Here is a 15077-nt window from a genome sequence, read left to right on the forward strand (position 1 = left end):
AATCTGTCCATAAAATGTATCCTTAACTAATAAGGATAACTATGTCCCAAAAAGGATCCATAAGAGGATTAACCACGGCTGCTGTCCTTCAGTACCTAGAAGGCGAATGCACTTACCACCTTAGATCCAGTTGCAGGACAGATAACCGCTACTTAGGTGTGGCAGGTACTCCACTCCCTGTCATGGAGCTGTAGGAAAAGAAAGAATAGAGTAACCAACTCTGGCTTTCTACAAAGGGGTAGCAAAGTGTTAAAAGTAAAGCAAAGACTTCCTCGCTGCCTTTTAACTGCTAAAAGTCACCGCTTCTCTTAACAGCTTTGCTGGGGTGCTCTTTGCCGCCTCCTGCTGGCCAGGAGTTGAATATCCCACTAGTAATTGGAATGACGTTGTGGATTTTCTATGCAATAGGGGGAAAAAAGGTAGACATTATTAATTATTGCAATACATATTATTCATGGTTTTAAATGCTTTGCTTTTTTTATCAAGTATAAGATACGTTTAGTGCTTTTTTAATTACAACAACGAAACAGACCGTTTCATATCCCTTTAATTTATTTCTCTTTACTGCCCTGTTGCAAACAGTATTCCCTGCAATGTCTGATTTATTAACAAAGCATACCTCAGTTTCTTTATGCAGGTTGCTTGCCCATATGACTCTTCGCATATAGGAGTCTTCTCTCTCAGTGGGATTCTCTCCAGTTTAGAGTTCTCACTCTGCGGTGACTGATCAGTCTCTTCCCTGTCTCTGTGGAAAGGTGTTGATGCCAAATGAGCAGCTTTCACAAAGTCACAAGAATCCTCAGGGTCTGCAAATAGGGTTTTCTCCTTGTCTGAACCACTGACAATTACCTCTTCATTTAAGGGCTCGATTCCATCTAAAGAGTCCTTTAAAACACATAAAGACAGGTCACTTTGTGCAAGTTATAAAATAAAGCAGAAAATTAAAACACATTTAGCAAATAATACATACATATATATATTAATAGCTTAACAGAAGATTATAAGTTGACAGATGTTAGAAAGGGATGGGGCAATGTAAAAAACACAATACTGAGATTAGAGTGCTTGATTATGTCAAAAAGAAAAAAGGTTAAGAGGGCTGCACAGTGGGCTCACCGGGCCCGGTGATCGATAAACAGCTCTCAAGCAGTACTGAAGAGGCTTCTTGGATAATCTCGCCAGATAAGAAAGCTTTAGAGAATTGGCCCTGAACCAAAGTTTGGACAACCCCATTTTAAAAAGGAAATTTATGCTTACCTGATAAATTTGTTTCTTCTTAGATACGATGAATCCACGGATTTCATCCTTACTTGTGGGATTACGCCTCTTGGTCAGCAGGAGGAGGCAAAGAGCACCACAGCAGAGCTGTTTATATATAACTCCTCCCTTCCCTCCCACTCCAGTCATTCGACCAAAGGTAGGAAGAGAAAGGAAAAGCTAAGGTGCAGAGGTGTCTGAAGTTTACCAAAAATAAAGACCTGTCTTATGAAAAACAGGGCGGGCCGTGGACTCATCGTATCTAAAAAGAAACAAATTTATCAGGTAAGCATAAATTTCCTTTTCTTTTTAAATATATGATGAGTCCACGGATTTCATCCTTACTTGTAAGATACAATACCAAAGCTATAGTACACGGATGAAACAAGAGGGACAAGACAGGTAACCCAAATGGAAGGCACCACTGCTTGAAGAACCTTTCTCCCCAAAACAGCCTCCGCTGAGGCAAAATTATCAAATTTGACAAATTTAGAAAAAGTATGAAGAGAAGACCAAGTTGCAGCCTTTCAAATCTGTTCCACAGAAGCATAATTTCAGAACACCCAAGAGGAAGCAACCGCCCTAGTGGAATGAGCCATAATTCTTTCAGGAGGTAGCTGTCCAGCAGGCTCATATGCAAAACGGATGATACTCCTCAGCCAAAAAGAAAGAGGTAGCCAAAGCTTTCTGACCCCTACATTTCCCTGAAAAACAAAAACAAAGAAGACTATTGTCGAAAATCCTTAGTCGCTTGTAAGAAAAACTTACAAGCACGGACTACATCGAAATTATGTAACAGACGCTTCTTCACAGAAGAAGGATTAGGACACAAAGAAGGAACAACAATCTCCAGATTAATCTACTTGTTTAAAACAAGTTTAGGAAGAAAACCAGGTTTAGTACGTAACACCACCTTATCCAAATGGAAAATAAGATAAGGAGAATCATATTGTAATGCCGAGAGCTCAGATACTCTTCGAGCAGAAGAAACAGCAACCAGAAACAAAACTTTTCAAGATAATAACTAAATATCTATGGAATGCATAGGTTCAAACTGAACCCCTTGAAGAACTCGGAGAACTAAATTTAAACTCCAAGGAGGAGCAATAGGTCTGAATACAGGCCTGATTCTAGTCAGACCCTGACAAAAAAATTGTACATCTGGAACATCTGCCAAACTCTTGTGTAACAAAATAGATAAAGCAGAAATCTGTCCCTGTAAGGAATTGCTGACAACCCCTTCTCCAATCCTTCTTGGAGAAAAGACAAAATCCTGGGAATCCGAACCCTACTCCATGAGTAGCCCTTGGATGCACAAAAATAAAGATATTTACGCCATATCTTATGGTAAATTTTCCTAGTAACAGGCTTACGTGCCTGAATGAAAGTACCTATAACCGAATCAGAAAAACCTTGCTTAGATAAAATTAAGCGTTCAATCTACAAGCAGACAGCTGCAGAGAAACTAGTTTCGGGTGAAGGAAGGATCCCTGAATGAGAAGGTCCTTCCTCAAGGAAAAGTTTCCAAGGTGGCAGGGACATGTCCACCAGATCGGCATACCAAATCCTGCAAGGACACGTAAGAGCAAAAAAAGATCACTGATGCCTTCTCCTGTGTGAATCGAGAATAACTCGGGAGAGAAAACGGGGAAATAGATATGCTAGACTGAAGGACCAAGAAGCTGCCGAAGCAACTATCAGCTCGGCCTGAGGCCCCCTGGACCTGTATCTCTGGAACTTGGTATTCCGACAAGATGCCATGAGATCTAACTCCGGCCGACCCAATTTGAAAATCAGGTTGGAGAATATTCCCGGAAGGATTTCCCACTCTCCCGGACGAAAAGTCTGCACAGAAAAACTGCCCAGTTGTCCACATTTGGGATATGGATCGCTGAATGATGACAACAATGAGCCTGAAGAATGGGGCCGAAGCCAACTGAGGTAAGGATTGCCCTCAGCTCTAGAATGTCGATGGGAAGGAAAGACTCTGAAAATGAATTTCCTTGTAACGGGAATCAAACCTGAGTTGACAAAGTCCAAAGCTGTTGCTCTAACCATTATACCAATTCAGAGCACTGTAAAGCGCCCCAAAAAGCTCCCCATCCAAAAAAAGGCTGGCGACCATTGCCACAATTACCCTGCGAAAGCATGCCCCCTGGGATAGACAATCCATAGACAACCATCATTGAGAGAGTCCCTCGTCTAAAGTAGATACTGCAATAGCAGGTGGAATCTAACTCCCAAGCTCCTGCTGGCAAGCACGTAAGGCTCCTCCTTAGACCACAGAGGTACACTCCGGTTCTAGGATACTCGAGGAGATAAATCTAAATAATTTCCATTCCACTGCCTGAACATGCGTAGCTGCAGAGGTCTGATACGAAACCGAGCAAACGGTATGAAGCCCATTGCCGCCACCATCAATCCGATTACCTCCATGCACTGAGCCACTGACGGCTTAGGAGTGGACTGAAGGGCTCAACATGGGTTCAGAACCCTCGACTTTCTGACCCTTGCCAGAAAAATTCTCATAGATAGAGACGATTAGAGTTCCCAAGAAGGGTACCCTTGTCTTTGGAAATAAAGAACTCTTTCTCAGATTTACCTTCCATCCGTGAGTTCTCAGGAAGGATAGCACAAAGTCGGTATGGGACCTTGTCTGTAGACAAGACGACGTCTGGAATAAAATATCGTCCAGATAAGGCGCCATCGAAATGCCCCGCGGTCTTAGAACCGCTATCAGAAACCCCAGAACCCTTGTGGAAATTCTGGGTGCCGTGGCCAGACCGAAAGGAAGAGCCACGAACTGAAAACGTTTGTCCAGAAAAACACACCTCAGAAACCTGTGATGATCTCTGTGTATAGGAACAGTCAGATAAGCATCCATAAGATCCACTGTTGTCATAAATTGACCCTTCTGAATCAAAGGAAGGATGGTACGACTAATTTCCATCCTAAAAAAAGGAACACTTAGAAAACTTGTATAGACTCGACGTCTAAGAGAGGTCTGAAGGTTCCCTTAAACAACATTGTGTTAGCACCACAGAGTACACCATTTGCCTGTAATTGATCCTGGGACCTCTGGTCTATTGCCAGTTGCCTTTTCTCCTGAACCACTGGAAGATTCCCCTTTTTATTTATTAATTTCTTTTCAGACTTAGAGCATACATCTGACTAACAAGTCCCTAATCAAAAGGCTCAGAGAGCTGGAACAGAGAAACCTGAAACCTACGCTCTCCTTTAATAACCTCAGGGCAAAATTTTGAAATAAAGGATTTAGCCAATATGTCGTCATACCAATGACATTAGCAAAGTACACCGCTGGTTGCCATTGTAACCCCTCGAGTACATTTCTTCTCTAAGTTTGGTCCATAGAATCTTTGACAAACCCAACAATCCACCAAGGGCATAGTAGATCTCTTATCTAAGCGGGAAACAACTCCTTCCACCCTAGGGAATGATTACCCAGCCTCCATAGCTGAGCCGGCTATGGGAAACAACTCCTGAAACATATGGAATACGGTGATAGCTGCAGCTGGTTACAAACTGCAAACATTCCGCTAGCTAGACAGCGAAGCTAACCATCAGGCTACTATAGCTGGCTGTTTCCACTCCTACAACTTGCTGAACACACTAGGAACACTAACACCGGTAACGCTGGAGTCACCCCGGGTAGCTGAAACCTCCTAAAGTAACAACCGGAGGTGTTCAAGCCAAAAACTGAAAGAAAAAACAACCTCAGGATCAAAATTAAATAACGTTCCATCTGAGAATGATAATTCTCTCTCAGGAAATCCCGAAGTATCTTCCTCTTTCAGGTAACAGGGAAGAATCATTCAGAATAGAAACTACTTAATTAAGTTTCAAATCGAAATGATTAGAAATAATACCTCTAGTAAGGTTTACTTGTGAAAAAAAACCTATAATGTATGAAAAACAAACAACTGCTTAGGAATGCTAGCTGTCACCAGCCGGAAGAGAAAGCAGGAGCTTTACCTGGATTCAAACCCTCCACCTCCTGCTTCAGGTGCGGAGGTGCTAACCACTATGCCACATCTCCCCTTTTTCAGAACAACTCCAGGTGGAGTGAGAAAGGAAGCGCAGAGCACTGCATGTGGCCATAAAGTTTAGAGGGACACTATAGTAGAAGTGTGTGGCAGAAATTGATCATTGTTAATAGCTTCCTAGACAGCAATGCATACATTCTTAATACAAAATTTTTCACAAACAAAAACGTTACTGTCTCTTTAAATGTTAAAAGTAACGCTGATTTTTGTGTGCTTAAAATCCATCCCAACTCACAAGGAGGATTAAAACCAATCAACATGTTAATTTTCGTAAGAAAAGTTTAACAAGAAAAAACAGTACCGTCTCTTTAAATTTTAAAAGGGTAGCTTTTTTTTTCCTTTTATTTAAAAAAAAAAAACAAAAAACTTATAATTAAATGTTACTCCATTAAGCAATATCGCTACGACATAAAGGAACAGATATCTTGTGTAGCAACTCCAGATTGAGTTTGTGAGAAACCACAGGGTACAGCATATGTGATCATACAACCTTCAATATATAAGGCAAATACTTTTTTTATTAATAAAGGGTGATGACTATATATCACACATAACCACCGGGACTGTCTTTTTAAATGAAGTAGTATTACATTTAATTGACATAAACTATAAGAGTCTGAGTATGTCTTTTCCCACAGTACACCTTCGCCTGCCACATACTGACTATGAAAGAAAAACCTCCTATCCTTCCGATACCAGAAGAGATAGAGAGGAAGTGGCAATCACTGAACGTAACTACGAGATCTCCCCTACTCCTTCCGATAGTTGGAAGTGATAAAAGGGGACACTCAAACATTTGGCGCTGAGAAAACAAGCTCCACCCTCCGTGAGCATCCGTAAGGAGTAGAATACCGGGACTGAACAAAAGAAAAAGGCCCGCAAACTATCTACAGAGTGATGTAGCGTAGCCTAGCTCCTCCCATCGTAGGCGTATTAAGCTGGAGTTCCCGGACAACCCATTAGAAAAAAATGGAGCCGGAACAGTATACACACCATAGTGCCACCCATCGTGGGCGTATCATGTAACTCCCGGACGACTAATTAATGAAAATGGAGCCGATGAAATAGTAACCCATATGTAAAAACATACCTCCCGACCGGCTATAAAATAAAACACAGTTGTCGGGAATGGGGATCAACGCAACCATGAATAACCCCTAACTGATATAAAAATCAATCCAAGTTGGGTAATAGCATAAGACCTGCACCCTAAACTTATTAACATGGCGAAGTCCCCAGATAAAAGTTAGAGCCACTTCATCTGTCACCAGAAAAGTTAGCAGTCTCCCGGTCGGCATTTTATATGTGAAAACTGCCGGGAGTAAAAGAACACCGATTCCATTCCCCAGTGTCTGCCTCAAGAAGAGACCACAGTCCTATCACAATAAGGAGCCCAAATCTTAGCCCTTGAAATGTGAATAAATGCAATGTAGTGCTCACTTTCTTCTGAGTGGATGTTGTCCCCAGAAATAATAAAGCTAACACTTACCTCAAATGATGTGCGACAGCATGACAGTCCAGCAGGTATTCAGAGGTCCTCTCCCTCCCATAGCCCTGTGGACGAAGATCAGCCTGAGTTAAAAGTGCTTAGGCTATATGTGTTAGTGCAGCAATTATGTTTAGGAGGCCCAGTGAGAATTATGTCCCACCAGTTCCTATTGCTTTAAAGCCACCAATTGCTCTACTGTAGAGACTGAAAAGGTCTAGGCTACACCCTAGAACAAAGTAGCACTCACTGGCACTACTTTAAAATAATAAACACTTGATTGAAGATTAAGATCCCGAAATTATCACAGGAAGCTAGGGAATATATTAATGCCCCTATTACGGAAGACGAAATCATATCAGCAATTAAATACACCAAACCCAATAAAGCGGCCGGACCAGATGCACTTCCTATTGAATTCTACCGGGTTTTACAGACCCAGGTGACCCCCTTATTGACCAGGTTATACAATTTTTATTTTTCAGAAAACACCAGTTGTTCTCCATGTTTTGCAGCCGCAAATATTTCGTTAATTTTAAAAAAGGGTAAGGATCCTGAACTACCAAGTTCCTTTAGACCCATCTCAGTTCTCAATACTGACTATAAACTTCTAGCAGCTATTTTAGCTACTCGATTTAAACCACATATAGGTGATTTAATACATGGTAATCAATCTGGCTTTATGCCCGGACGGAATCCGGTTAAAAATACAAGAAAACTTTTAGTGCTCATTGAATCTCTTTGGCACAGGTATAATGTTTCTATCTCACAGGAGCTCCCCGAGAATGCCATTTTAACGATTGACGCTGAAAAAGCCTTTGATCGGGTAAGCTGGGATCATCTGTTCTTTTCCTTGGACCAATTTGGGCTTACAGGGTTTTTTAATAATTATGTACGTTTAATTTATAGCGCTCCTTCAGCGGCCATCATTGTTAACAATGTAACTTCTCCAAGATTTGTTTTAAACAGAGGGACTAGACAGGGCTGTCCACTCTCGCCCTTGTTATTTAACATCAGTCTGGAGCCTTTTGCCATATTATTGCGTCAGGAGTTGGATGGCATCTCTCTGGTGGGGGAGAAATTGGTCCTGCTTTTGTATGCGGACGGTTTGCTACTATTTCTTTCTAATCTGAGGACTACGCTGCCAAAGTTAGAGTATTATCCAAGACTTTAGTGAGATTTCTGGTTTTAAGGTTAATACCACGAAATCAGAATTAATGTGGCTACACAAACGCCCCTCACTTGTCATTGAACATCCCTTCTTGGAAGTATCACAAATTAATTACCTAGGCTTGCGGTTAACCAGAAACCCGGAGGAATAGTACAAGAATAACTACGGGTTCGAGTTGGCACACTGTAGTAAAAAACTAGAAGAATGGTGCATGTTACCTCTCTCTCTATCTGCCCGCGTGACACTGATTAAAACAGTTATTTTTCCTAGATTGTTGTATATTTTTCAAAATATACCGTTGTTTATACACAAAAAGGATATTGTTGAGTATAACAGGGCTTGTTCTAGATTCCTATGGAAAGGTGCCAAACCGCGGATTGCCTGTCATCGTTTGATGAACTCCAAATTGGCGGCAGGCCTAGCCCTCCCTAATATACAAATCTACAATTTAGTTATTCTCGCCAGATTCGCTCTGGACTGGGTAACTGAAAAAGATCAAATCTCTTCGTGTGCCTGGGAATCGCAGATAGTGGTACCCTTCCAGGTAACGGCTTTACTTCATTGCCCGTTAACTTCACTCCCTTCAAATGTATTTCTTTTTCTTACATTTAGAAATATTATAGTGGCATGGCAAAGACTTTGTACAGAATTGGATTGCTCTCGATATGTTTCGCAATATTTACCAATATGCGGTAATCCGAATTTTAGCCCAGGTCTTTCCAACCAGATATTCAAAGAATGGGCATTAAAAGGTTTAAAAACTACGCATCAAATTTTGGGTACTGATGGCTACCCACTACCTTTTTCCGATATAGCGAACAAATTTGACCTCGGGCCTCGTGAATTTTATGCTCATCTTCAAGCCAGACATTATCTTTACGAGTTACTTAAAAACTATGGAAAGAACTGGTCAATAGGTGAACTACAGCCAAGGATATCTATTTATGCAGCAGGACTGTACCCAATTTCCCCATTATATCTACTTGTACTCCAAAAGTCCTCTAGTTCACAGGTCAGCGAAATGGTAGTAAAATGGTCCACCCAATTCCCTGAGATAAACGAAAAAACTATAGTCGGAAGTTTTAAATTAATCCAACAGAGTTGGGTGCCTACAGTGTGGCGAGAATCTCAGATAAAAATTGGGCTTCAGAGGTATTTTACCCCCGGTGCTTTATCTAAATGGTACAATACAAAGGTTCTGTGCCCTAGATGCTTGTCAACGGATGCTGACCTAGTACATTGTCTTTGGGGTTGCCCCAAAATTTTTCAATTCTGGAAAAAGATTTCTTATTGGATGAATACAGTTGTGAAGCTGGAACATGATTTGTTACCCATTGAGATTTTTTTCCTGGTACAATTCCAAGGCATTAGTAAAAATTTTAGTCTTTTAAATACAATTATATTAATAGGACGTAATCTGATCCTCAAATTATGGAAGGCCCGTGAAGCACCTAAATTTGTACATTTTAAAGCGGCCCTAATGAATCAATTTACGACGGAACAGTTTAATGTACCATATCCACAAGAAGAGCATTTAGGGGCCTTTTTCAGAAAATGGGAATTGTTTGTTCTTTCCTTGCCCTTGGTACTCCAAAAAAAATGATAAAACCAATCATTGACTCCGAGTTTGTTGTAATTAATATCCTCTCAGGTCGCTTTCCGCAAGAATGGGCACTGGATGGTGAGTAATAGGGTTCGGGGGGGCCCGACAGAGTTTTTTTTTTTTTTTTTTTTTTTATTATTATCGTTTATTATTATATTATTTTTCCCTAATTATACAAATAAATATAAAAAAAAACAAACAAAAAAAAAAAAACACTTGATTGAAGAATCTTTACTAACACCTCACTTTGCCATCTCATATCTTACTAACACAGGCAAAGAGAATGACTGGGGTGGGAGGGAAGGGAGGAGCTATATATACAGCTCTGCTGTGGTGCTCTTTGCCTCCTCCTGCTGACCAGGAGGCGTAATCCCACAAGTAAGGATGAAATCCGTGGACTCATCGTATCTTTAAAAAGAAAACACTAGTTCAGCTATTTTGAGTTTTCTTTGTTTTCCATATAGTTGGATTTATAATATGTCCAATTTTATACAGTTGTGTTATCTAAGCTTTACTATTTGCGGCCTTTTATAATTATTTTATTGTGATGTTACTTAAATAGATGTTAAACATTAAATACATGCTAGATATAATTATGTATTCAAAGCAATGCTGAGCAATAGCATAATATGTAGATGCATGTTTTCCCCAATTATATTAGTTGTCTAAATATTTAAAAACAAAATTTATGCTTAACTGATAAATGTATTTATTTGCAGGCATGGAGAATCCACGAAACAGCAACAGATTTAAACACAGGCCTGAATAAAAGACTGAACATCTGGCAAAACTGCCAGACGTTTATGCAGAAGAATAGACAGAACAGAAATCTGACCCTTCAAAGTACTGACTGACAAACCCATCTCCAGGCCCTCCTGAAGAAAAGCCAAAATTTGAGGAACCCTTACTTTGTTCCAAGAAAAACCTTTTGAATCACACCAATGAAGGTATTTACACCATACCCTACAGTAAATTCTGTGAATAACCGGTTTACGAGCCAAACTTAGACGTTCAATCTCCAAGCAGTCAGCTTCAGAGAAACCAGATTTGGATGAATAAAGGTCCTTCCTGAAAGGTTACCTCCACGGCGGAAGAGATGACATCGTCACCAGATCCTGTGAGGCCATGCAGGAGCTATTAGAATCACAGAAGCTCTATCCTGTTTGATGCGAGCAATTACTCGTGGAAGCAACGCAAACGGAGGAAACAGGTATGCTAGATTGAAGCTCCAAGGAACCGCTAGAGCATCTACCAGAAAGGCTTGAGGATCTCTTGAGCTTGAACCGTACTTTCGTTCAAACGCCAAGCTTCCAGACGCCATCAGATCCAACTCCGGAACCCCCCACCTGAGACTTATCATTGTGAAAACCTCTGTGTGGAGATCCCACTCTCCGGGATGAAAAGTATGCCAGCTTAAAAAATCCGCCTCCCAGTTGTCCATCCCTGGTATGTGGCCAAGAGATGGCAATTGTGAGACTCTGTGGTCAGAATTAAACAGGAAGGCCTCAGGAAGCATGTGCCCCGAGACAGATGGTCCTGTGAAACACACCATGAGAGTGAGACTCTTGTTGGGGAATCTAAATTGATCTTCTGCGAGAGATCCAAGTGGTCCACTTTCCACTGACTAAGCATGCATAGCTCTGGAGGTCTCAGATGGAACCGAGCAAAAGGAATGATGTCTATGGAGGCAACCATCAGTCTAATCAGCTCCATGCATTGAGCCACAGATGGACGAATAGCAGACTGGAGAGACAAGCAACAAACATGAAGCTTTGATTTTCTGACGTCCGTCAGAAAAATCTTCATGGACAGGGAATCTATGATTGTTCCCAAGAAACAAACCCTTGTATCTGGAACAAGGGAACTCTTTCCCAAACTCACTTTCCACCCGTGGGAACGTTGAATAGACAACAACATCATGGTATGAGATCTTGCTAGATGAAAAGATGGCGCTTGAACTAGAATGTCGTCTAGATAAGGCACCACAGCAATACCCTGGGACCTAACCACTGCCAGAAGAGCCCCCAGAACCTTTGTAAAAATTCTGGGAGCTGTAACAAGGCCAACAGGAAGGGCAACAAACCTGGAAATGTTTGTCCAGGTATGCAAACCTTAGATACTGGTAATGATCCCTGCGAATAGGAACATGAAGATACAAGTGCTTGAGATCTATGGTCGTCATGAACTGACCCTTTTGGACCAAAGGAAGAATAGAACGAATGGTCTCCATCTTGAAGGACAGAACCCTGAGGAATTGATTGAGACACTAAGTCCAGAATGGGACGAAAAATTCCCTTCTTCTTGGGAACTACAAATAGATTTGAATAGAATCCTAGACCCTGTTCCTCTAGAGGAACTAGAACAATCAATCCCAGGGATGATAGGTCTATTACGCAGTTTAAGAAGGCCTCTCTCTTTATCTGATTCGCAGATAACCTTGACATGTGGAACCTGCCCCTGGCAGGACAAGATTTGAATCCTATTCTGTAACTGTGGGATACTATATCTATTGCACAAGGATCTAGAACATCGCATATACAAGCTTGCTGAAAAAAAGAAAGCCTGCCCCCCACTACTTGGATTGATCCGACTTGAAAGAGGAAGACTTCTGTCCCTTAAAATTACGAAAGGAACGAAAATTAGAATTCTGGCGACCCTTAGGCACTGCAGGGCACTGCATTTGAAGCTTGATGGGAAAGCTGAGGCGTAGCTAGGATAACACTATCCCAAGAGACAAGAGGCTCAGGGAGAGACATCTTATCTTTAAACTTTAAAGTTTTATTTAAACACGAAGAGAAAAACTGTACAGGAGGAATTATCTTAGCCTCTAAACACAATAAGCAAATCAACTTCAGTATTAGTGTCCATAATTGGGTATCAGTTCACAATTAACAAAAAAAAATTAAATGCCAAATTAAATTTATTTATATGAAGCAATAAAACATAAATAAGCACTTAAAACCCTCAGCTCTGCTGAGGTCTTACCCCTCCAGAAGTTGCTATCCAACTAGCACAGAAAACCGGACACACCCGATAGCTGAAAAACACCTTCTTGTTACTGGAACAGCCCAAATCCACTTGCCACTGTAGACAGAAGAAAATGCAGCCTCCACACTCGCTGGAGCAAACTCTGATCTGAACAGAGAAGCCGAAAATCGGAAGTGCCGAGGAGTAGGCACGTGACCACAATAAAAAAAATAAAAAAAACATAATTTATGTAAGAACTTACCTGATAAATTCATTTCTTTCATATTAGCAAGAGTCCATGAGCTAGTGACGTATGGGATATACATTCCTACCAGGAGGGGCAAAGTTTCCCAAACCTTAAAATGCCTATAAATACACCCCTCACCACACCCACAATTCAGTTTAACGAATAGCCAAGAAGCGGGGTGATAAAGGAGCGAAAGCATCAAAAATAAGGAAATGGAATAATTGTGCTTTATACAAAAAAATCATAACCACCACAAAAAAGGGTGGGCCTCATGGACTCTTGCTAATATGAAAGAAATGAATTTATCAGGTAAGTTATTAAATAAATTATGTTTTCTTTCATATAATTAGCAAGAGTCCATGAGCTAGTGACGTATGGGATAGCAGATACCCAAGATGTGGAACTTCCACGCAAGAGTCACTAGAGAGGGAGGGGTAAAATAAAGACAGCCAATTCCGCTGAAAAAATAATCCACAACCCAAATCAAAAGTTTTAATCTTATAATGAAAAAAACTGAAATTATAAGCAGAAGAATCAATCTGAAACAGCTGCCTGAAGTACTTTTCTACCAAAAACTGCTTCAGAAGAAGAGAAAACATCAAAATGGTAGAATTTAGTAAAAGTATGCAAAGAAGACCAAGTTGCTGCTTTGCAAATCTGAAGCTTCATTCCTAGAACCAGAAAAGATAACAAATAGACTAGAAGTCTTTCTGAAATCTTTAGTAGCTTCAACATAATATTTCAAAGCTCTTACTACATCCAAAGAATGTAAAGATCTCTCCAGAGAATTCTTAGGATTAGGACACAATGAAGGGACAACAATTTCTCTACTAATGTTGTTAGAATTCACAACCTTAGGTAAAAATTTAAATGAAGTCCGCAACACCGCCTTATCCTGATGAAAAAATCAGAAAAGGAGATTCACAAGAAAGAGCAGATAACTCTGAAACTCTTCTAGCAGAAGAGATGGCCAAAAGGAACAAAACTTTCCAAGAAAGTAATTTAATATCCAGAGAATGCATAGGTTCAAACGGAGGAGCCTGTAAAGCCTTCAGAACCAAATTAAGACTCCAAGGAGGAGAGATTAACTTAATGACAGGTTTGATACGAACCAAAGCCTGTACAAAACAATGAATATCAGGAAGATTAGCAATCTTTCTGTGAAAAAGAACAGAAAGAGCAGAGATTTGTCCTTTCAAAAAACTTGCAGACAAACCTTTATCCAAACCATCCTGAAGAAACTGTAAAATTCTAGGAATTCTAAAAGAATGCCAGGAGAATTTATGAGAACACCAAGAAATGTAAGTCTTCCATACTCGATAATAAATCTTCCTAGACACAGATTTACGAGCCTGTAACATAGTATTAATTACTGAGTCAGAAAAACCTCTATGACTAAAAATCAAGCGTTCAATTTCCATACCTTCAAATTTAATGATTTGAGATCCTGATAGAAAAATGGGCCTTGAGATAGGTCTGGTCTTAACGGAAGTATCCAAGGTTGGCAACTGGCCATCCGAATGAGATCCGCATACCAAAACCTGTGAGGCCATGCTGGAGCCACCAGCAGTACAAACGAACGTTCCATTAGAATTTTGGAAATCACTTTTGGAAGAAGAACTAGAGGCAGAAAGATATAGTCAGGATGATAATTCCAAGGAAGCGACAACGCGTCCACTGCTTCCGCCTGAGGATCCCGGGATCTGGACAGATACCTGGGAAGTTTCTTGTTTAGATGAGAGGTCATCAGATCTATTTCTGGTAGTCCCCAAATTTGAACAATCTGAAGAAATACCTCTGGGTGAAGAGACCATTCGCCCGGATGTAACGTCTGGCGACTGAGATAATCCGCTTCCCAATTGTCTACACCTGGGATGTGAACAGCAGAAATTAGACAGGAGCTGGATTCCGCCCATACAAGTATCCGAGATACTTCTGTCATAGCTTGAGGACTGTGAGTCCCACCTTGATGATTGACATACGCCACGGTTGTGACATTGTCTGAAAACAAATAAACGATTCTCTCTTCAGAAGAGGCCAGAACTGAAGAGCTCTGAAAATCGCACAGAGTTCCAAAATGTTGATTGGCAATCTCGCCTCCTGAGATTCCCAAACCCCCTGCGTTGTCAGAGATCCCCATACAGCTCCCCAAACTGAAAGACTCGCATCTGTTGAGATTACAGTCCAGGTTGGACGAACGAAAGAGGCCCCTTGAATTAGACGATGGTGATTCAACCACCAAGTCAGAGAAGATCGAACATTGGGATTTAAGGATATTATTT

The 15077-nt window shown here is 40.8% G+C and overlaps 1 protein-coding gene across 1 annotated transcript in view; it reads right to left on the reverse strand.

The window, feature by feature from the left end:
• Positions 1-742: 742 nt before the first annotated feature.
• Positions 743-15077, reverse strand: part of LOC128645133 (mitotic checkpoint serine/threonine-protein kinase BUB1 beta) — a 170741-nt gene continuing 156406 nt past the window's right edge. The window contains exon 14 of the mRNA XM_053697906.1: positions 743-885. Coding sequence (XP_053553881.1) covers positions 876-885 — 10 coding nt within the window. The 3' untranslated portion in view covers positions 743-875. The remainder of the gene's footprint in view (positions 886-15077) is intronic.

Source organism: Bombina bombina, chromosome 1 (genome assembly GCF_027579735.1).
Source record: "Bombina bombina isolate aBomBom1 chromosome 1, aBomBom1.pri, whole genome shotgun sequence".
Classification (NCBI taxonomy): Eukaryota; Metazoa; Chordata; class Amphibia; order Anura; family Bombinatoridae; genus Bombina; species Bombina bombina.